General features: G+C 41.2%; 1 protein-coding gene across 1 annotated transcript; it reads left to right on the top strand.

The window, feature by feature from the left end:
- The first annotated feature begins 33 nt into the window (after positions 1-33).
- Positions 34-22,174, top strand: cyp3a65 (cytochrome P450, family 3, subfamily A, polypeptide 65). The gene is given in 15 exon segments (XM_079812614.1): positions 34-967; positions 1,197-1,290; positions 1,494-1,546; positions 8,906-9,005; positions 11,463-11,576; positions 11,800-11,888; positions 14,670-14,818; positions 14,978-15,102; positions 15,106-15,108; positions 15,180-15,261; positions 15,335-15,354; positions 15,356-15,496; positions 15,572-15,798; positions 21,543-21,705; positions 21,777-22,174. Coding segments are annotated over 15 exon segments (1,629 nt in total). The 5' UTR covers positions 34-803; the 3' UTR covers positions 21,882-22,174.
- The last annotated feature ends 241 nt before the right edge of the window (positions 22,175-22,415 follow it).

Below are 22,415 nucleotides of genomic sequence, written 5' to 3'. Positions count from 1 at the left end.
AAACACTTTTATAGCTTATATTGATAGTTCGCCAAAAGTAAAATCATCAAATATTAGATTAAATCTTTTTATCAACTTGTTTTATTTCAGTTAGCACATGTTGTGTTTCATTCTACCTATTAGCATAGGCCCCGCTCACAACTGCTGACGGACTCTGCCCTATTAGCATAGACCCGCCCATGGCTGCTGACGGACTCCACCCTATTAGCATAGACTCCGCCCACGAAACATCTTATCGAGCTACTCCCCCTATACAGTAATTACAACACCATGATGTAATGTGTGCCATAACTTCAATGACTGATAGAAGATGAAAGCATGATGGTTTTCCAGGAAAGACCAGCCATAGAATAAGATGCAATCACAAGTATTGGTAACACTTTACAATAACGTTTCATTAGTTAATATTAGTTAATGTATTAACTAACATGAACTAACCATGAGCAATACATTTCTTACTGTATTTGTTCATCTTTGTTAGTTAACACAAATACAGCTGTTCATTGTTTGTTCATGTTAGTTCACAGTGCATTAACTAATGCTAACAAGATTTTAAGAAAGTATTAGTAAATGTTGAAATTAATATTAACAAAGATTAATAAATGCTTCATAAGTACAGTTCATAAGTACAGTTTTTAGTTCATGTTTACTAATGTAGTTAACTAATGTTAACTAATGAACCTTATTGTAAAGTGTCAATGCGGGCGGATCAGTAATATAGTTGAATATTTAGTGTCCCAATGTTTAGTGCAGAGGTTGAAAACACGCTCCAGCTCTCGTATTTGCATGTTCTCTGTTAGTTAATGTGTAACCAAGAGCTGAATAAAATTCCCATAAAGCTCCTCTTCCTCCTCGCTGTGTGTGATTCTAGTCTGAGCGCCCCAGGATCAGAGACCATGAGCTACAGTCTGTTCTTCTCCGCTGAAACATGGGCTCTGCTCGTGCTGTTGGTGACGCTTCTGGTTATGTAAGTGACACTCTACTAAACTCAATAATTAGTTCTACTCGTTTGACTCATGTGAAGGGTCCGATTATAGTCACTGTGTCAGGTGATATTGTACTAAGATCTGTCTAAAATAACAGCTAACTTTCAGAAACCACATTTTCATAACGTAATACGAACATTAGCGAAACGTTCTCAGAATATTTTGTCCTCTGGGATGGTTTTGTTCAAATGGTTTTGCTGTCACTTCCAGATATGGATCCTGGCCTCACAGTCACTTCAAGAAGTTGGGAATACAGGGTCCCAAACCCATCCCATTCTTCGGAACGATGCTGAGATATCGAGAGGTGAGTTTATTTTAAAGTAAATACAGCATGAGTCTGATAACTTATCTTAGGTCACATCCGGATCTTGATGATCTACTGGTTCTCCATCAGTCCATCGCAGGTTTGTTAAAGATCCATGTGAATACTATAGTCCTCTCTCAGTGTTTTTGATATGACTCTTCTAAACGTGTCTAAATGTGAACTCGTCTGTCGTGTGCTTTCAGGGGTTTCATAACTTCGATCTCGATTGTTTCAGGAAGTATGGACAAATCTGGGGGTGAGTGTGAGACAGATAACACTTCACTGATCAATCTCAATGAATTATCTGAAAGAATAATTTCAGAACATATAAACAGAAATTATTCTGTGTATGCGTCAGTTTAAGATAAAATGACAAACATGTTTGAAGGTTCCACATTATGAGATCAGTAAGATCTGTAATGAAGAGCTGAGGATGACGGTCATAATGATAAAAAAAGTGAATCAATCATACAGTTATAATCAGAGGTGTAAAGTCCAGGGGTCAGAGAGTAGAAGCCCTGCCATATTTCACTCATGAACTCAGTCAGCTGATTTCACTAATTAATTCTACCACCTGGCCGAAAACTGTGCTACTTAGCAAATCCAGGTGTTTGGAACAAAATACAGAGCAGGACTTTTTATTTTCTGAACCTGGACTTTCCACCGCTGACATTTAGTCAGTTTGGCTGAGAAAAATGTAATTGTCAGATCCATACATTGAGCAGACCCTCCTGCTCTGGCCACCCAGCCAGCTCAGTAATGTGGGCCCAGATGGGTTTGACCTGGACTCTAACAGCCAGTTTGGTCCTCAGTTTCCATGGAGGTCCCACATAGGTTAGCGCATTTACATTTGCATTTACATTTATGCATTTGGCAGACGCTTTTATCCAAAGCAGTGCCCTTATTACAGGGACAATCCCCCTGGAGCAACATGGAATAAAGTGCCTTGCTCAAGGACACACTGGTGGTGACCGCTGGGATTGACCCACTGCTCAGTGTGCACACTACAGGCTGCTAAATGTAACACTGCATCAGTTTATGTTAATGGAGTTAATGAGATAATTAAGTGATTAATTGAGTGATGATTGAGCATTATTGAAGATACCTGATGATAATTAGCAGAATCACTGAAGGAAAGAGAAACACAAGAACTACAACTGACTTCAGTCACAGCCTTAGATGAAATCAACCAAAGATAAAAGAAGACATTAAATCTCTGAAGATCTCAGCAGAGGAGGATTAAACAACTCCACAAACAGCATTACCAGCTTAACACATTACTAACCAGATCGACTTTATTTCTGTAGATTATGTTTTAATGAAAATAATAAAGTTGCCATTATGGTGATCAGTGTTTGCTTTAGTTGGGCTCTTGACTTTTGAACAACAGATTTTCTCTGGTTGCTGTAGCTGTTTGTTATGGCGAGAACAGCAAGAGAAAACATGATCAGATGATTTTGGCTACTTGTTTATGATACAGATGTAAACATGTAGTGGTATTCTCTGTGTTTGCTTATGTGATGAGAAGCATTGATTATAATAACCATGTGACTTTCAGCATGAGATCCAGCAGTGTTTTAATCAGATAAACTGAATGATAAAAAAAAAAAGTTTTGTAAAAATGTTTTGCACTCCTGTTTATAAACACTTTCAAACTCAAGAGATTCAAGATTCAAGATTCAAGAGTTTTATTTGTCACATACACAGTTATATACACAATATACAACTGGCAGTGAAATGTAAACAGGTCCGCTCCATGGACAGTGCAAATAACAGTTACAAGAACACAAGGGAAATTAAAATAGAAATAGAATAAAATTAGAATAAAAAGTATTAACATAAGTAGAGTTATAAATAAATCAAGTAAGATAAAAATAGGAAATAAGATAAAAATAAAAAAATAAAATAAAAATATAAAATATAAAGTAAGTGGATATGATAAGTGAGATAAACTGTAGACTTAAAAATAAGTGGTTAACATAAAATATATATATATATTTATATATAGAGAAGTATGATGTGCATGCAATAGGTATAATTGCAAATCGGAGTATAATGTGCAAACAGGAGTATGATGTGCAAACAGGTTTATTACAGGTTGTTACACAGTAACAATAGGAACGTAAAGTGCAGTGCAATGGCAGTATGTGAATGTTAATGTATAAACTGGATGTTTATGCGTGTGCGGGGTGAAGTGAAGTCACGTGACTGAGTTCAGGAGTCTGATGGCCTGGGGGAAGAAACTCCTCCTGAGTCTTTCAGTCTTTGCCATCAGGCTACGGAAGCGCTTACCAGATGGCAGCAGGGTGAAGTGAGAGTTTGCAGGGTGATTTATGTCTCTGATGATTTTGGTAGCTCTACCTCTGCAGCGTTTGGTGTAGATGTCCTGCAGAGACGGGAGAGCTGAGCCTGAGATGCGCTCGGATAAGCGCACCACTCTTTGCAGGGCTTTGCAGTCGTGACTGGTGCTGTTCCCGTACCACGCTGTGATGCACTGAGTCAGGACACTTTCTATCGCCCCCTCGATAGAAAGTTTTCAGGATGGCTGGTGAAACCCTGAATTTCCTCAGCTGGCGCAGGTGGTACAGTCTTTGCCTGGCTTTTTTCACCTGTGTCTGGATGTGTATAGTCCAGGTCAGATCCTCGGAGATGTTCACACCCAGGTATTTGAAGCTGCTCACTCTCTCTACCGGTGTCCCGCTGATCATGAGAGGGGAGTATGACCGGTGCTGTCTCTTCCTGAAGTCCACAATCAGTTCTTTGGTCTTGTTAACATTCAGAGAGAGACAGTTGTCCTGGCACCATGATGTCAGTTGCTCCACTTCGTCCAAGTATGCCGTCTCATTGTTGTTGGAGATGAGACCCAGGACAACAGTATCATCAGCAAACTTGATGATCGAGGTGGAGCTGTGTGTGGACAAACAGTCATGGGTGTAGAGAGAGTAGAGCAGGGGGCTCAGCACACAGCCCTGTGGAGCTCCAACACTCAGGGTGATGGAGGTGGAGGTGAACTGGCCTACTCTCACTGCCTGGGGTCTGCCAGTGAGGAAATCTTCAATCCAGAGGCAGAGAGAAGAATTCAGGCCTAGATCCAGGAGTTTGTGTGTTAGCTTAATGGGAACTATGGTGTTAAAGGCTGAGCTATAGTCAATAAATAGCAGCCTGACATAGTTCCCACTTTTGCTGTCGATGTGAGTGAGGCAGGAGTGAAGGACGTGAGAAATGGCATCTTCAGTCGATCTATTGGGACGATAGGCAAACTGAAGAGGGTCCAAATTGTCAGGAATGGAGGAGCAAATGTTGTTTTTAATGAGTCTCTCAAAGACCTTCATGACTAAAGATGTGAGAGCCACTGGACGATAGTCATTTAGGCAAGAGGGTTTACTGATCTTAGGTACAGGGATGATGGAGGATCGTTTGAAGGAGGTGGGGACAACAGATGTAGCAAGGGACTCGTTAAATATGGATGTAAAGAGCCCTGCGAGCTGATCAGCACAGGACCGCAGAACACGACCTGAAATACCATCCGGCCCAGCAGCTTTCCTGACATCCACACGTTTGAGTGCCCTCCGAACCTCGTCCTCCGAGACAGAGATCACGTGACCGTTGCTGCTCTGAGGGACTCTCTCTGACGCGTCACTCGCCGGAGTCGCGCTGCCGCGATTACCATCAAAGCGAGCGTAGAAAGAGTTTAACTCGTTCACCAGCAACGGATCAGCTCTCACCTCTGCAGAGGATTTAGTTCCAAAAGCACAGATGGTCCTCAGTCCCTGCCACATCCGCCGGGAGTCGTTGAGTTGGAAATGAGATTCCACTCGGTCTTTATAGCGGAGTTTTGCGGCTTTAACGGCGCGCCGGAGGGCGTAACATGAAGCTTTGTACTCCCTCATATCCCCCGTTAGGAGACCGGCATTGTAAGCGGTAGTGCGCGAGTTTACTGCAGTGCGAATTGAACTGTCCACCCACGGTTTCTGATTAGGGAAGGACGTTATAGTTATTGTTTGTGTGGCTTGCTCTGTCAGTGTGTTAATAAAGCAGAGCGCCACTTCTGTGAACTCGCTGACGTCTTCAGAACTCGCGCGGAACATGTCCCAGTCGACGTCATCAAGAGCTGCCTGTAGCGTGATCTCTGAATGGGATGACCAGCGTTTGACTTCCCTCCTCACCGGGGGCTCTTGAACGAGCCTTTGTTTATATTCCGGTGTGAGGAAAATGGCGGCATGGTCCGATTTGCCAAAAGCTGGCTGTGACCGAGCTTTGTAGGCGTTCTTAAACGGAGAGTAGCAATGATCCAGTGTGTTTGCTCCTCGTGTGGGACAGGAGACATGCTGGTGAAAGTTTGGCAATACTTTCTTTAGGTTTGCTTTGTTAAAATCACCCGCGACGATGAAAGCAGCGTCGGGGTGTTTGTTTATGAAGCCGCTGGTCACATCATGGAGGGCAGATAAAGCCAGCCCCGTGTCTGCCTGTGGTGGAATATAAACGGCAGTGGCGATGACCGAGGAAAACTCCCTCGGCAGGTAGAAAGGCCGGCACATGATAGTTAAATGTTCCAAGTGAGGCGAGCAGGATCGCGAAAGAATGGAGATGTTCCTAGGATCGCACCATTTCTTGTTTATCATGAAACACACTCCACCGCCTTTAGATTTCCCGGCCTCGGCTGTTCTGTCCATCCGAAAAACAGAGAAGTTCTCGGACGGCGTCACGGCTGTATCCGGGACCGCTGGCGTGAGCCATGTTTCGGACAGACAATAGATGTTGCAGTCTCTCATGTCCCGTTGAAAACTTATCCTGGCTCTAAGATCGTCCATCTTATTCTCCAAGGATTGGACATTTGCGAGCAAAATGCTCGGGAGAGGAGGACTGAATGCTCTTTTTCTCAGTCTGTTGCGGATCCCAGCGCGTTTCCCGCGGTGTTTTTTGAATCTTCGCCGTCGACTCGAGTGGCCATTGTTCAACTCGGCGTCCCGGCGAATCTCAGGTGGAAGATTGGAGAAAGTGTCCTGAAACAGGTCAGTGTAGCGGTAACCAAATTCCAGAAGTGTTTTGCTGTCGTAACAGATCAAAGCAGATGATCCGTTGGAAAAAATAGAGAGTAAAAGAGAGTAGAATAATAAATAAAAGTAAAGTCTTAGCGGAGCGACCTGAACGGCGACCGAACACGGCGGCGCCATCTCAATCAAGTCTTCTCGGTCAAGTCTTCTCAATCAAGTCTTCACGGCGGCGCCATCTCAATCAAACTCCTGTGAGATTTAGACACACATACATCAGGAATCACCGTATTAATCTCGTCAATGTTCTTCATGCCGCAATGCATTCTGGGTGCATCATAGAAAACTCATCCATGGCTCCCAGAACGCATTGTGGAATTGAAACAAGTTACCATTGTTGAGATTCATAGGCTGATTCTTGATGTCTGAGTGGGAGTTGATCTCGCAGGAGTCCAATGTGCTTAGTGTACAAAGCATTCTGATAATTTCTGATTAAACTGAGTCTCTTGCTGTAGAATCACTACAATAGTCAAACAGAAATTAATAACAAATGTCCCCCATATAAACATCAGACATAAGATCAGTGAATTAAGCCACAACATGATGATTATATTCTTATCATCAATGAGCCAACATCAACTGATCACACTTTCTCTCGCTGATCACACTTTCTCTCGCTGTTCACGCCATAACAAACAGCCAGACAAAAAATTATGTTAACCCTTAATCGTCCCTTGGGCTGCAGCTGACCCCACTAGACTTTTCCTCCATTTTTAAAAAGTGTTCCCTTCATCTCAGGGCCATGAGACTCTGTGACTTTTCCTAAATAATTTATCTAAACATGCACAAAAAATCTGGGCTTGATTTGGTTGTTCTAAAGGTGTGTAAAAAATGTTTTACCGTTTAAGTCCCTCGGGGTCAGATTGACCCCACATTGAAAATGAAAAAAAATAAAAAAAATAAAAAAAAATTCTCTTTTTTTGTAAAAAAAAAAATCAACCAAATCAAGTATAAATCTGAAAATGTCTACATTTATATCAAGATCTGGTCCTAGAGCATAAACACAAAGTGGAACGAACTTTCTGTCTCATACACACACACACACACACACACACACACACACACACAAACACACACATGTGTGTGACTGCAACAGAGAGCATTTTTATAGAAACTGGCAAATAAAATCAACAAAACTGGCATAAATCTGAAAACATTCCATACATAAATGAAGGACAAATACTAGAGCACAAATGCAACATGGAACAATCATGAGAAAGAGAGGGAAAATGGCAAATAAAAGAAAGATGAAAGGTAGCTTAACTTTTGCATAACTTCCCTATGGACCTCTATTGGATAATGTAGTCATTGCACTCTCTTTCTCTTTAACTATAATTCCTAAAGTTTTTCCACAAACCTACAGATGGCGGTATTCTATCCCTAACACAGAGCAATGTCCAAAAACTATTTATATTTATTTAAGATCATCATTCAAGTGATTTTTTCATAAAAAAATTATTTGTAATGAGCCAATTTATGACATTGTTAAGTATTTGTGCAGTAAATAGGTAAAAAACTACCAAATACCCACAAAAACACAGCAAAAATGTATAGTTGAGAAGTAAATAAAAAAAATGATATATAGTTTTCCATGTAAAAAAATTATATTTCCTTATGCAATCGCTCTGTAAAAGTTTGGGGTCTATCTGACCCCAAGGGACTCAAAAGTAAACCCTACTTGAGGGACTTTAAGGGTTTAAGGGTTAAAAAGTCAAAGGTCAAGAGCCCAATTAAAGCACACAACTGATCACCATAATGGCAACTTTATTATTTTCAATAAAACATCAACATCTACAGAAATAAAGTCAGTCTGGTTAGTAATGTGTTAAGCTGGTAATGCTGTTTGTGGAGTTGTTTAATCCTCCTCTGCTGAGATCTTCAGAGATTTAATGTCTTCTTTTATCTTCAGTTGATTTCATCTAAAGCTGTGGCTTAAGTCAGTTGTAGTTCTTGTGTTTCTCTTTCCTTCAGTGATTCTGCTCATTATCATCAGGTATCTTCAATAATGCTCAGTCATCACTCAATTAATCACTTAATTATCTCAATAACTCCATTAACATAAACTGATGCAGTGTTACATTTAGCAGCTTGTAGTGTGCACACTGAGCAGTGTTCATTTAATCTGGGCTAACCCATGTGGGACCTCCATGGAAACTGAGGACCAAGCTAGCTGTTAGACAGACCAGGTCAAACCCATCTGGCCCCACATGACTGAGCTGGCTCGGTGGCCAGAGTAGGATGTATCTCAATGTATCTCAATGTATGTATCTGACAATTTAATTTTTCTCAGCCAAACTGACTAAATGTCAGCGGTGGAAAGTCCAGGTTCAGAAAATAAAATATCCTGCTCGGTACTTTGTTCCAAACACCTGGATTTGCTAAGTAGCACAGTTTTCGGCCAGGTGGTAGAATTAATTAGTGAAATCAGCTGACTGAGTTCATGAGTGGAATAAAAATATGGCAGGACTTCTACTCTCTGACCCCTGGACTTTACACCTCTAGTTATAATGAACTGAATGATTCTTCTGAATGTAATGTTTTTCTGAATTGTTTGTTTTTCACAGTATCTACGATGCGAGGCAGCCTGTGCTGTGCATCTTGGATCAATCCATCATCAAAACCATCCTGATTAAAGAATGTTACTCTCTTTTCACCAACAGAAGGGTAAAAATCACCTTCATCTTTATCATCATTCTGAAAGGAAATCAGTTTGGTCAAATACTGAAATTATCTACTGAGGACTTTGAAAGGAAGATTATTTCGTTAGTTTTGAAATACTACGGAGCAAAGGTGGAGATGATTAAAAAAAGTGAGTTGGAGGAAAACGTTTCTCTGGGAACACAAAAGATTTGAGAGAGAATGCAAAGTTTCTCAGGGAACGCAAAAGATTTGTGAGAGAACACAAAGTTTCTCTGGCAACACAAAAGATTTGAGAGAGAATGCAAAGTTTCTCAGGGAACGCAAAAGATTTGTGAGAGAACACAAAGTTTCTCTGGGAACGCTAAAGATTTGCAAGAGAACGCAAAGTTTCTCTGGGAACGCAAAAGATTTGAGAGAGAATGCAAAGTTTCCCTGGTAACGCAAAAGATTTGTGAGAGAACGGAAAGTTTATCTGGGAACGCAAAAGATTTAAAAGAGAACGGAAAGTTTATCTGGGAACGCAAAAGTTTTGAGAGAGAACGCAAAGTTTCTCTGGGAATGCAAAAGTTTTGAGAGAGAACGCAAAGTTTCTCTGGGAACGCAAAAGATTTGTGAGAGAACGCAAAGTTTATCTGGGAACGCAAAAGATTTGAAAGAGAACGCAAAGTTTATCTGGGAATGCAAAAGATTTGAGAGAGAACGCAAAGTTTCTCTGGGAATGCAAAAGATTTGAGAGAGAACGCAAAGTTTCTCAGGGAACTCAAAAGATTTGAGAGAGAACGCAAAGTTTATCTGGGAACGCAAAAGATTTGTGAGAGAATGAAAAGTTTATCTGGGAACGCAAAAGATTTGAGAGAGAATGCAAAGTTTATCTGGGAACGCAAAAGATTTGAGAGAGAACGCAAAGTTTCTCAGGGAACTCAAAAAATTTGTGAGAGAACGCAAAGTTTATCTGGGAACGCTAAAGATTTGTGAGAGAACGCAAAGTTTCTTAGGGAATGCAAAAGATTTGTGAGAGAATGCAAAGTTTCTCTGGGAACGCAAAAGATTTGTGAGAGAACACAAAGTTTCTCTGGGAACTCAAACGATTCGTGAGAGAACGCAAAGTTTCTCTGGGAACGCAAAAGATTTGTGAGAGAACGCAAAGTTTCTCTGGGAACGCAAAAGATTTGTGAGAGAACGCAAAGTTTCTCTGGGAACTCAAAAGATTTGTGAGAGAACACAAAGTTTCTCTGGGAACGCAAAAGATTTGTGAGAGACTGCAAAGTTTCTCTGGGAACTCAAACGATTCGTGAGAGAACACAAAGTTTCTCTGGCAACACAAAAGATTTGAGAGAGAATGCAAAGTTTCTCAGGGAACGCAAAAGATTTGTGAGAGAACACAAAGTTTCTCTGGGAACGCTAAAGATTTGCAAGAGAACGCAAAGTTTCTCTGGGAACGCAAAAGATTTGAGAGAGAATGCAAAGTTTCCCTGGTAACGCAAAAGATTTGTGAGAGAACGGAAAGTTTATCTGGGAACGCAAAAGATTTAAAAGAGAACGGAAAGTTTATCTGGGAACGCAAAAGTTTTGAGAGAGAACGCAAAGTTTCTCTGGGAATGCAAAAGTTTTGAGAGAGAACGCAAAGTTTCTCTGGGAACGCAAAAGATTTGTGAGAGAACGCAAAGTTTATCTGGGAACGCAAAAGATTTGAAAGAGAACGCAAAGTTTATCTGGGAATGCAAAAGATTTGAGAGAGAACGCAAAGTTTCTCTGGGAATGCAAAAGATTTGAGAGAGAACGCAAAGTTTCTCAGGGAACTCAAAAGATTTGAGAGAGAACGCAAAGTTTATCTGGGAACGCAAAAGATTTGTGAGAGAATGAAAAGTTTATCTGGGAACGCAAAAGATTTGAGAGAGAATGCAAAGTTTATCTGGGAACGCAAAAGATTTGAGAGAGAACGCAAAGTTTCTCAGGGAACTCAAAAAATTTGTGAGAGAACGCAAAGTTTATCTGGGAACGCTAAAGATTTGTGAGAGAACGCAAAGTTTCTTAGGGAATGCAAAAGATTTGTGAGAGAATGCAAAGTTTCTCTGGGAACGCAAAAGATTTGTGAGAGAACACAAAGTTTCTCTGGGAACTCAAACGATTCGTGAGAGAACGCAAAGTTTCTCTGGGAACGCAAAAGATTTGTGAGAGAACGCAAAGTTTCTCTGGGAACGCAAAAGATTTGTGAGAGAACGCAAAGTTTCTCTGGGAACTCAAAAGATTTGTGAGAGAACACAAAGTTTCTCTGGGAACGCAAAAGATTTGTGAGAGACTGCAAAGTTTCTCTGGGAACTCAAACGATTCGTGAGAGAACGCAAAGTTTCTCTGGGAACGCAAAAGATTTGTGAGAGAACGCAAAGTTTCTCAGGGAATGCAAAAGATTTGAGAGAGAACGCAAAGTTTCTCTGGGAATTGTATCTTCACTGTGTCCACATTTGTCTTCTGATCTGGCAGAACTTTCGTCTGAACGGGCCACTGTACGACGCCGTGTCCATCGTTGAAGACGACGACTGGAGGAGAATCCGCAGCGTTCTCTCGCCCTCCTTCACCAGCGGGAGGTTAAAGGAGGTCTGTGAGACTTTATCTGAATCATTCTCACGCTAACAATTGCTATTATATCGCTTATCTGAAGCATTACGTGAAGGCAGTACTGTTGCACTACCGTACAAACAAACAAGAAATGAGATGAATGATTCTTCACTTCGTAATAAATATCAAACATTACCTGTGTGTGATGATGATGATGATGATGATGATGATGATGATGATGGACTGCTGTTTCTCACTCTAGATGTTTGGCATCATGAAGACACACTCTCAAATTCTAGTTCAGAATCTGGGGAAATCAGCAACTCGAGGAGAAAACGTGGATATTAAAGAGTGAGGCATATTGCATAATAATCAGAATCAGAAAGAGCTTTATTGCCAAGTGTGCTTGCACACACAAGGAATTTTTCTTGGTGCTGAAGCTTCCAGTGTACATATACAATACAAACACAACAAGAACAAAGTAATACAAACTCTAAGAATAAAAATATGAAAATAGCATCAAAAAATATTAGGTCACAGTTACGTTTAGTCAGAATAAACATTTACAGATTATAAACATATTTATAGTATGTGAGTAGTATGAATAAATATAAATATCTCCTGAGTTTAGAGGGATTGCACTAAACAGTCAGAGTATTGCACTTACAGGCATATGCCTTGAGGGGGGGGGGGGGGGGGCATTTTAACTGTTCAAGAGGGAAATGGCCTGTGGGAAGAAACTGTTCCTGTGCCCAGATGTTCTGGTGGCCAGTGATCGGAGTCGCCGTCCTGATGGTAACAGTTCAAACAGGAGCTGTCCAGGGTGAGCGGAGTCTGTGGTGATTTTACCAGCTCTCTTCCTCACTCTGGAAGAGTTCAGGTCCTGGAGGGTTGGCAGGGGAGCACCAATAATCCTCTCCGCAGTCCGGATTGTGCGTTGTAGTCTCCTGATGTCAGATTTGGTAGCTGAACCAAACCAGACAGTGATGGAAGTGCATAAGACAGACTCAATGACAGCTGAGTAGAACTGAATCAGCAGCTCCTGTGGGAGGTTGAGCTTCCTCAGCTGATGAAGGAAGTACAGTCTCTGCTGGGCCTTTTTCACAATGGAGTCAATGTGATTGTCCCACTTCAGGTCCTGAGAGATGGTAGTGCCCAGGAACATGAATGACTCCACTGTTCCTCCTGAAGTCCACTATGCCACAGTGCTGTTCATGATGGTGAGTGGGGGAAGAGCTGGGCTGTTCCTCCTGAAGTCCACTATCATCTCCACCGTTTTGAGCATGTTGAGCTCAAGGTTGTTATAACTGCACCAGACAGCAGCTGTTCAACCTCCAGACTGTAAGCAGACTCGTCCCCGTTTTGGATGAGGCCGATGACAGTGGTGTCGTCTGCAGATCTCAGGAACTTCACAGAGGGGTCTTTAGAAGTGCAGTCATTGGTGTACAGGGAGAAGAGCAGTGGGGAGAGAACACACCCCTGGGGGGCACCAGTGCTGGTAGTGAGAGTCCTGGATGTGAGTTTCCCCAGTCTCACGAGCTGTTGTCGGTCTGTCAGGAAGCTGGAGATCCACTGACAGATTGAGGATGGCATGGAGAGCTGGGTCAGTTTAGCTGAGAGAAGATCAGGCATGATGGTATTGAAGGCCGAACTGAAGTCCACAAATAAGATCCTTGCATAAGTCCCAGGTCTGTCGAGATGTTGCAGGATATAATGCAGTCCCATGTTGACTGCATCATCCACAGACCTGTTTGCTCTGTAGGCAAACTGAAGAGGATCCAGCAAGGGTCCAGTGATGTCCTTCAGGTGGGCCCGAACCAGTCTTTGAAACGACTTCATGACCACAGACGTGAGAGCGACAGGTCTGTAGTCATTAAGTCCAGTGGTTTGGGGTTTTTTGGGGACGGGAATGATAGTGGAGCGTTTAAAGCAGCAGGGAACTTCACACTGCTCCAATGATCTGCGTGAAGACTGGGGCCAGTTGGTCAGCGCAGGCTTTCAAACAGGCAGATGAGATGCCGTCTGGGCCTGAAGCTTTCCTAGTCTTCTGTTTTTTGAAGACTCGGCTCACATCCTCCACACAGACCTTAAGCTCGGGTTGGATGGCAGGAGGGGGGAGGAGAGGGGGAGCAGGAGGTGATGGGGGACATGTGGAGTGCAGATCAGAGCGGGTGTGTGGTGTGAGACTGGGCTTTTCAAACCTGCAGTAAAAAGCATTCAGCTCATCGCCCAGTTGTTGATTCTCAGCAGATCGGGGGGATGGTGACTTGTAGTTGGTAATGTTCCTCAAGCCTGTCCAGACTGAGGCAGGGTCGTTTGCTGAAAACTGGTTTCTCAGCTTTTCAGAGTAGCTTCTTTTAGCAACTCTGATCTCCTTTGTTAGTCTGTTTCTGGCCTGGTTATACAAGACTTTATCCCCATTTCTGTAAGCATCCTCTTTGGCATGACGGAGCTGTTTGAGTTTCCCAGTAAACCATGGTTTATCATTAGTGAATGATAAGAATGTCCTGGTAGGAATGCATGTATCCTCACAGAAACTGATGTAAGATGTTACAGTATCTGTGAGCTCATCCAGATCCGTGGTAGCAGCTTCAAAAACAGTCCAATCAGTGCAATCGAAGCAGGCTTGTAAGTCCAGCTCTGCTTCATTAGTCCATCATTTTACAGTCTTTATTACAGGTTTAGCTGATTTCAGTTTCTGCCTGTAGGTCAGTATAAGATGAACCACACAGTGATCAGAGAGCCCCAAAGCTGCCCGTGGGACGGAGTGATATGCATTCTTTAATGTTGTGTAACAGTGGTCCAGTATATTACTGTCTCTGGTGGGACATGTAACGTGCTGTCTGTATTTTGGCAGTTCACGGGAGAGATTTGCTTTATTAAAATCCCCAAGAATGATTAAAAGAGAGTCTGGGTACCTTTGTTCAGTTTCAGCTATTTGTTCAGCCAAAATCACAAACTGCTTCTCGTAATCTGAAGAGATAATATCACTATAATTACCTGAGCAAAGGTGTTCAATTTCCTCACCAATCGCCTTTAATAACATCCCGGACAGAGGAAACATTCACTACATATAGAGTATACAGGCTGAATGAGATTAATAATGTCTTTCTCTTGCCTGCATGTGCTCAGGTTCTTCGGTGCGTACAGTATGGATGTGGTGACCAGCACAGCGTTCAGCGTGGACATCGACTCCCTCAACAACCCCAAAGATCCATTCGTGACCAACATTAAGAAAATGCTGAAGTTTGACTTCCTGAACCCTCTGTTGCTGATCTGTGGTAAAGGACTCAACTAGTCCTGTCAGTTAAACACACTTCAAAAGCTAACGTAGGAAACTGAAGTCTGAATCTATGTTCCATTAATGTTACTGGAAGAATGTTTGTACATATCTTTCAGAGAACATTCACTGTTAACACCTTTTACAATTTCTTCTGTAGCTGTGTTTCCTTTCATCATCCCCCTCATGGAGAAAATGGATTTTGCCTTTTTCCCAACATCTGTGGGCGATTTCTTCTACGCTGCCTTACAGAAGATCAAGTCTGAAAGGGTGGCCAGCGACCACTAGAAGGTACAACAAACACTAAAGATGAACAACTATATAGTTCTGCTGTTTTAAACTATGGTTCTCAATTCCTGCAGAAGAGAGTTGACTTCCTGCAGCTGATGGTCGATTCTCAGACGGCAGGGAAAACTCTGCCTGGAGAGGAACACACAGAGAAAGGTGAAGCATCTCAGATGGGTTATCATGTTCTTCCATACGTGAGGACTCGTACCTTAAACCGTGTCCTGTGCAGGTCTGAGGGACCACGAGATCGAGATCGCAGGCCATGATCTTCATCTTCGCTGGTTACGAGACCAGCAGCAGCACTCTGGCGTTCTTCTTCTACAATCTTGCAACCAACCCAGAGACCATGGAGAAACTGCAGGAGGAGATCGACGAGACCTTCCCTAATAAGGTAGCACTCCAATGAATCACTCGCTGGGATCAGTGTGACGAGTCTGAGGCTTTAACCATTGATTGTGTGTTGAAGGCCCCAGTGGACTACGAAGCCGTCATGAACATGGACTATCTGGACGCCGCGCTGAACGAGTCCCTCCGGCTGTTCCCCATCATTGCTCGACTCGAACGGGTCTGCAAGAAAACAGTGGACATCAACGGCCTCATCATCCCTAAAGACATGGTCGTCATGATCCCGACCTATGCCCTCCACAGAGACCCGGATTACTGGAGTGACCCCGAGAGCTTCAAACCAGAGAGGTCAGGATGGGTTTCTCCTGTCTCACTCATCGTACGGGTCTGGTGAAGCTGCACCGGCTACAATAGAGCGCAACAGTCGGTTCTGGACGTGAAAATCCCATTTATATTCCATAGGAGAATTGATTTTTAATGATAACTACAAGGTTCATCAATGGTATCTGATTTTGCTGAAGCCATCATCGCACATTACTATGATTATTCTTTATATTTGAAAGCCGATAACCAATATATTGGCCGATAAATCTAAATCCAAATTTTTATATAATTTCTGAAAGCCTGATTACAAAAACAAAAGTTTGTTGTCCCAAGCACAGAATTATAATGTTCTAATTTTAATTTGATATAGTCTATATGACAGACTTGCGCTGCACATGTTGCCTTTAACAGTATTTTCATTTTGAAGTGATTCCAATCATATTTAAAACAATTCAAAAACATCATGGCGAACAGTGCACATGTGAAGTGTCTCAGCTGAAGGAAATTATTTTTAATATATCGGCCAAATTTTGTTTTCAGGCCGATAACAATAACATAAAATTTTTCATATTGACTGATACCGATATTGTGGCCGATATACTGTTCATCCCAACTATTTTGTTAAAGAATTGTGTTTATCAGCAGGAATCCTGGTGAGAAACTACATTACCCATGAAACCCAAAGAAGCCACTACCAATCAGGGAATCAAATTGCGCTTAAAGAATTCTTTTAACGTCCAGTTTTTAAAAAAAACGGTTAAAAACTTTTTCAGTGGTTATGTGAACATTCCATTTTACAAAAACTCTTGAGTGTTCTCTGAGTGTTACTCTTGAGTGTTCTCTGAGGGTTACTCTTGAGTGTTCTCTGAGTGTTACTCTTGAGTGTTCTCTGAGGGTTACTCTTGAGTGTTCTCTGAGTGTTACTCTTGAGTGTTCTCTGAGGGTTACTCTTGAGTGTTCTCTGAGTGTTACTCTTGAGTGTTCTCTGAGCGTTACTCTTGAGTGTTCTCTGAGTGTTACTCTTGAGTGTTCTCTGAGCGTTACTCTTGAATGTTCTCTGAGCGTTACTCTTGAGTGTTCTCTGAGCGTTACTCTTGAGTGTTCTCTGAGTGTTACTCTTGAATGTTCTCTAAGCGTTACTCTTGAGTGTTCTCTGAGCGTTGCTCTTGAGTGTTCTCTGAGTGTTGCTCTTGAGTGTTACTCTTGAGTGTTCTCTGAGCGTTACTCTTGAATGTTCTCTGAGCGTTACTCTTGAGTGTTCTCTGAGTGTTACTCTTGAGTGTTCTCTGAGTGTTACTCTTGAGTGTTCTCTGAGCGTTACTCTTGAGTGTTCTCTGAGCGTTACTCTTGAGTGTTCTCTGAGCGTTACTCTTGAGTGTTCTCTGAGCGTTACTCTTGAATGTTCTCTGAGCGTTACTCTTGAATGTTCTCTGAGCGTTACTCTTGAGTGTTCTCTGAGCGTTACTCTTGAGTGTTCTCTGAGCGTTACTCTTGAGTGTTCTCTGAGTGTTACTCTTGAGTGTTCTCTGAGCGTTACTCTTGAGTGATCTCTGAGTGTTACTCTTGAGTGTTCTCTGAGTGTTATTCTTGAATGTTCTCTGAGCGTTACTCTTGAACGTTCTCTGAGCGTTACTCTTGAGTGTTCTCTGAGCGTTACTCTTGAGTGTTCTCTGAGCGTTACTCTTGAATGTTCTCTGAGCGTTACTCTTGAATGTTCTCTGAGCGTTACTCTTGAGTGTTCTCTGAGCGTTACTCTTGAGTGTTCTCTGAGCGTTACTCTTGAGTGTTCTCTGAGCGTTACTCTTGAATGTTCTCTGAGCGTTACTCTTGAATGTTCTCTGAGCGTTACTCTTGAGTGTTCTCTGAGTGTTACTCTTGAGTGTTCTCTGAGTGTTACTCTTGAGTGTTCTCTGAGTGTTACTCTTGAATGTTCTCTGAGCGTTACTCTTGAACGTTCTCTGAGTGTTACTCTTGAATATTCTCTGAGCGTTACTCTTGAATGTTCTCTGAGCGTTACTCTTGAGTGTTCTCTGAGCGTTACTCTTGAGTGTTCTCTGAGCGTTACTCTTGAGTGTTCTCTGAGCGTTACTCTTGAGTGTTCTCTGAGCGTTACTCTTGAGTATTCTCTGAGTGTTACTCTTGAATGTTCTCTGAGTGTTACTCTTGAGTGTTCTCTGAGTGTTACTCTTGAGTATTCTCTGAGTGTTACTCTTGAATGTTCTCTGAGTGTTACTCTTGAGTGTTCTCTGAGCGTTACTCTTGAATGTTCTCTGAGTGTTACTCTTGAGTGTTCTCTGAGCGTTACTCTTGAGTGTTCTCTGAGTGTTACTCTTGAATGTTCTCTGAGCGTTACTCTTGAGTGTTCTCTGAGCGTTACTCTTGAGTGTTCTCTGAGCGTTACTCTTGAGTGTTCTCTGAGCGTTACTCTTGAGTGTTCTCTGAACGTTATTTATTTAAGAAAGAGGGAACAATGCATATTAATGAACATTAAGACAAATGTAAATATGTCAGATTATAGCCTTAGGCTAATTTCGATCTGCAGACCCCCTGGCAGGTAGATGTTACACATAAAAAGAAAGAAAGGAAAAACTATATATAACACAATAAGGCAAAGACAGACACACTAATACAACAGTAAATATTAAAATACACAATAGAACAGCGAAAAGTTAGAGGAAAAGAAAGAAAATAATTTACAGTTCATCTGTATTGCACCGAGTCTAAGAGAGAAAGAAAAGTAATAATAAAATATGGATATTGCACAGGCCCATCTTACAAACTTAACAAATTAGAATACAGTTCACATATGATCGCATGTTTGGGTCTCTCTCAAGAGAGTTTCAATTGTGTTTTAAAAGTAAGAAAAGTTGTACATTCCCTCACTGAAAGTGGGATGCTGTTCCAAAACCTTGAGCCCTGAAATGACAGGACGTTTTGAGAAAAGGATGTACGTCTAAATGGGGGCTCACAGTCACCTCTAACGGTGGCTCGCGTTACTCATAAACCAGAGCCATTAAGAGATTTCTGTTTGATAAACTCATTCAATGGGGGAGGAGCCAAATTGTGAATAACTTTATAAATCAGACAAGCAGATTTAAATATTTTAAAATTTGAGAGACTTAAAAAACTATATTTATCAAGAATGTTACAGTGATGGTAAGAAAAAGGCTTTTGTGGCATGATTCAATAGGTCTAATAACAGAAGAACCAGCGTATGACCAGCTGGTAATGCAGTACTCAATATGAGACAGAACCATCGAGTGCAGGAAAGTGTCAAAGATGCTCTAATATGTTTAAAATTCATTATATTAAAGTTAGTTATTTTTACAATGTTTTGAGGACAGTTTTTAATCCAAATAGACCCCAAGGTGTTTAAATACTTCAACATTTTGTAGTTCTTGTCCTCTTGTCCAGCTAATGGTGTTGTTGGTTTAGAGAAGAACATGGATACAGTCTTTTTAACAGTCAAGCAGAGACAAGAATCAATTAACCAGTTCTGTTGATCATCTAGAGCTTTTGAGGGTCGTTTGGATGCTTCACATGGATTTTTTGCATATGTAAAAATTACTGTATCATCAGCGTGGTCTACTTAGTGTCTACATTTTTGCATACATTAGATAATTCATTGACATAAAGCGAGAACAGTAGTGGGCCCAAAATTGACCCTTGGGGGACACCTACTGAATAATCCAGGTATGGCGACGTACTATTACACACCTGCACACACTGCTTTCTATCTGTTAAGTAAGACTGTATCCATTTAACTGTGTGATCGGTAAAGTTAAATGCAGAAAGTCTGATAGGAAGTTTAAGGTGGTTCACTGTGTCAAATGCCCGTTTAAAATCTATAAAAACAGCGGCAACACAACTATTTCTATCCAGATAAAATGTAACCTTTTCAATAAAAACACAGACAACGGTTTCAGTTGAATGGCGAGATCAGAAGCCAAATTGTATTGGGTGTAAGGGTGGACCGTCACTATTGAGGTGTTCTATAATTAATTTGGCCACCCATTTTTCTGCATTTTTGAAATAGGCCTATAATTAGAGGGATCTACTTTGTCGCCAGATTTATAGATGGGAGTTACTTTTGCCACCTTCCATTTCAGAGGAACAACTGCCTGTGAAATTGATAAATTAATTAAATGAGTGACAGGGCATAAAAAAACAGGTTTTAAAACGTTTCAGAAAGTTAGTATCAAATCCAAATTCATCCCTTGCCTCAGAGTTTCTTAGTGTGGAGATTATATTCAACACTTCTTTTTGTTCGATTCCTTTAATATCAAGCTTTGCTACAGACTGAAGTAGGACGTTACCATCTAAGTCATTAGTTAGAGGTCCATCATTACGTAAAGTTTGAGTGTTAGAAGGAAAAAGTTGTGTAATTTCATTTATAGTATTTAGAAAATATTCATTTAATCTAGTTGCAAGGACAACCGGCTCCGATACCAGTTCATTATTGAATTTGAGTTCAAGGCCTTTTCCACTGTGTTTTGCTTGTTTGCCAATCAATTTATTGATATTTTCCCAAACTAATTTAGTTTCCTTTTGCACCCTCTATCACAGCCATAAAAAGGTTTGCTTTTGCTGTTCGTAGAGCTCGAATAACCTTGTTTCTCGCTGAGGCAAATGTTAATCTATCAGTAGTTAGGCCTGATTTTAGAGCTTTTTTTAAGTGGTTTATCTCTGTGTACCATGAGTTGTTTGCATTCGCTATCAATCCAAGGCAAAGAGTAAACTAGCTTTTTGTAATTTCCCCTTTTTTGAAAGTGTGTACAAACATCTTTAACCTAGATCACAGCATTTATCAAGGTCATTACACAAAGTCATTTCTGACCAGTCAAGGATATTCAAGGCTGTAAATAAATATTATTCTAGATTCTTTGGTATAAAGTTTTGTTTGGTGTTATGGCTCTTGAGATTAAGTCGTTTCTTGGTAAGTATCCTGGATATAAAGATTGCATTATGGTCAGACAGGCCAGTTAAAAAAATTATGTGATTTAGTTATTCTTTCTGGTTTGTTTGAGAACACCAAATCTATTCGTGTTTTAGAATGACTTGTTATTCTAGTAGGGTCATCAATGATTTGTGTAAAACCAAAAGGATCTGTCATCTCTTTAAGCTTTTTTCTATCACTTTTGTTGTCCCAATTTACATTGAAATCTCCTAGAAGAATAACTTCCTTGTTTATGTCACAATGTGTTAAAAGGGTCTTCAGTATAAAAATCTACTTTTGCCAAGGGTGGGCGATACAGACATATTACAGTAAAGGACATTTCTACGCTAAGTGACATATTAACTAAATTCAATTGAAATTTCATCTGGTACTATAATTTGTGTACATTTTATGTACCAGAGCAGGTTAGCCTTGTAGTGTAAATTACCATGGTGATGAACCCTGCTAAAAACCAATCCACCTTCTTGAGCTCAAACTAATCTCGAACTAACATGAGTAGCAACCGAAACAAGTTTTGTGCAACAGGCCACAGAAAACTATGAACTACTAACGTTACTGGAAGAACATTTGATCATAACTTTGAGAGACCTTGTTCTGAGAACGTTCTCTGTCAGATGATTGGGTTGGTTCATAGATTATAACTCTCTATAGAAAATATCTGTAAAATCCCTATGGAAAAAATACTTCCAGAACCCAGGCTGTTGAGAAAGTAAGCGGCACTGTTGCACTAGGAACACAAGGCTGGTTCTTTAGAGTAACTGTCTGTATACATACTTCAAGCCAACATGACTCTTTCCTGCCCTTTTATCAGGTTCACTAAAGGAAACAAGGAGACGATTGACCCCTACATGTACATGCCCTTCGGCCTCGGGCCCAGGAACTGCATCGGGATGAGATTTGCCCAGGTGACCATGAAGCTGGCCATTGTGGAGATCCTGCAGAGGTTCGACGTCTCTGTGTGTGAGGAGACACAGGTGAGCAGACGGATTGGTCTCTGGTATCAGTGTTTGTTCGTTCGACCCTGACCTTCTCTTGCCCTTCACAGGTTCCTCTGGAGATCGGTCTCAGCGGTCTACTGGCTCCCAAAGACCCCATCAAGCTCAAACTCAAGCCTCGGACAGTGCCAGACGTCTGCAACAACACATCGTAGTGCAGCTCATCTGCTGCACACTTCTCTTTCAGTCCGAGGAGAAGGTTTGATGGGTCTTTTAAAATAAAAGGATATACGTAGTCTCTAGTCTTCAGTGAAGAGAAAGATTCAACTCTGAGGTTCTCTGGGCCTTTCGGACTCGGACTGAGAGCTTAGTTTACTTCAGTAGTGAATGTTGGACAGATTCAGCTGTCGCCTGGGACTCGTGTTTAACAGAAGAAATGAGATTAACCTGTTAAGAAATCATATGTAAATGAGCAAGTTTATAAAATAAATAAATTCTGCAGAAATGTATCTGACGTGTGTGTTTCGTTTCTGTTAAAAACACTTTTACGAACTTATAAAACCTTATTTAAGCCATAACTTACTGTAGAGAGTTAGCTCAAAGGGGAAATATTAATAATTATGATTATTCATTATGATTAATTATGAATATGTGAATCAGTTAATGAGATTAACTTGATGTAGCTACATTAACATTAGTCAGTTCATCCTGTGAATGCTCAGTATTGATTATTAATTCATTCTAAGAGA

The sequence above is a fragment of the Gobio gobio genome (genome assembly GCF_949357685.1).
Source record: "Gobio gobio genome assembly, chromosome: 3".
Lineage (NCBI taxonomy): Eukaryota > Metazoa > Chordata > Actinopteri > Cypriniformes > Gobionidae > Gobio > Gobio gobio.
The sequence above is the reverse complement of the archived record's forward strand: the minus strand, read 5'-3'. Positions and strand labels throughout refer to the sequence as shown.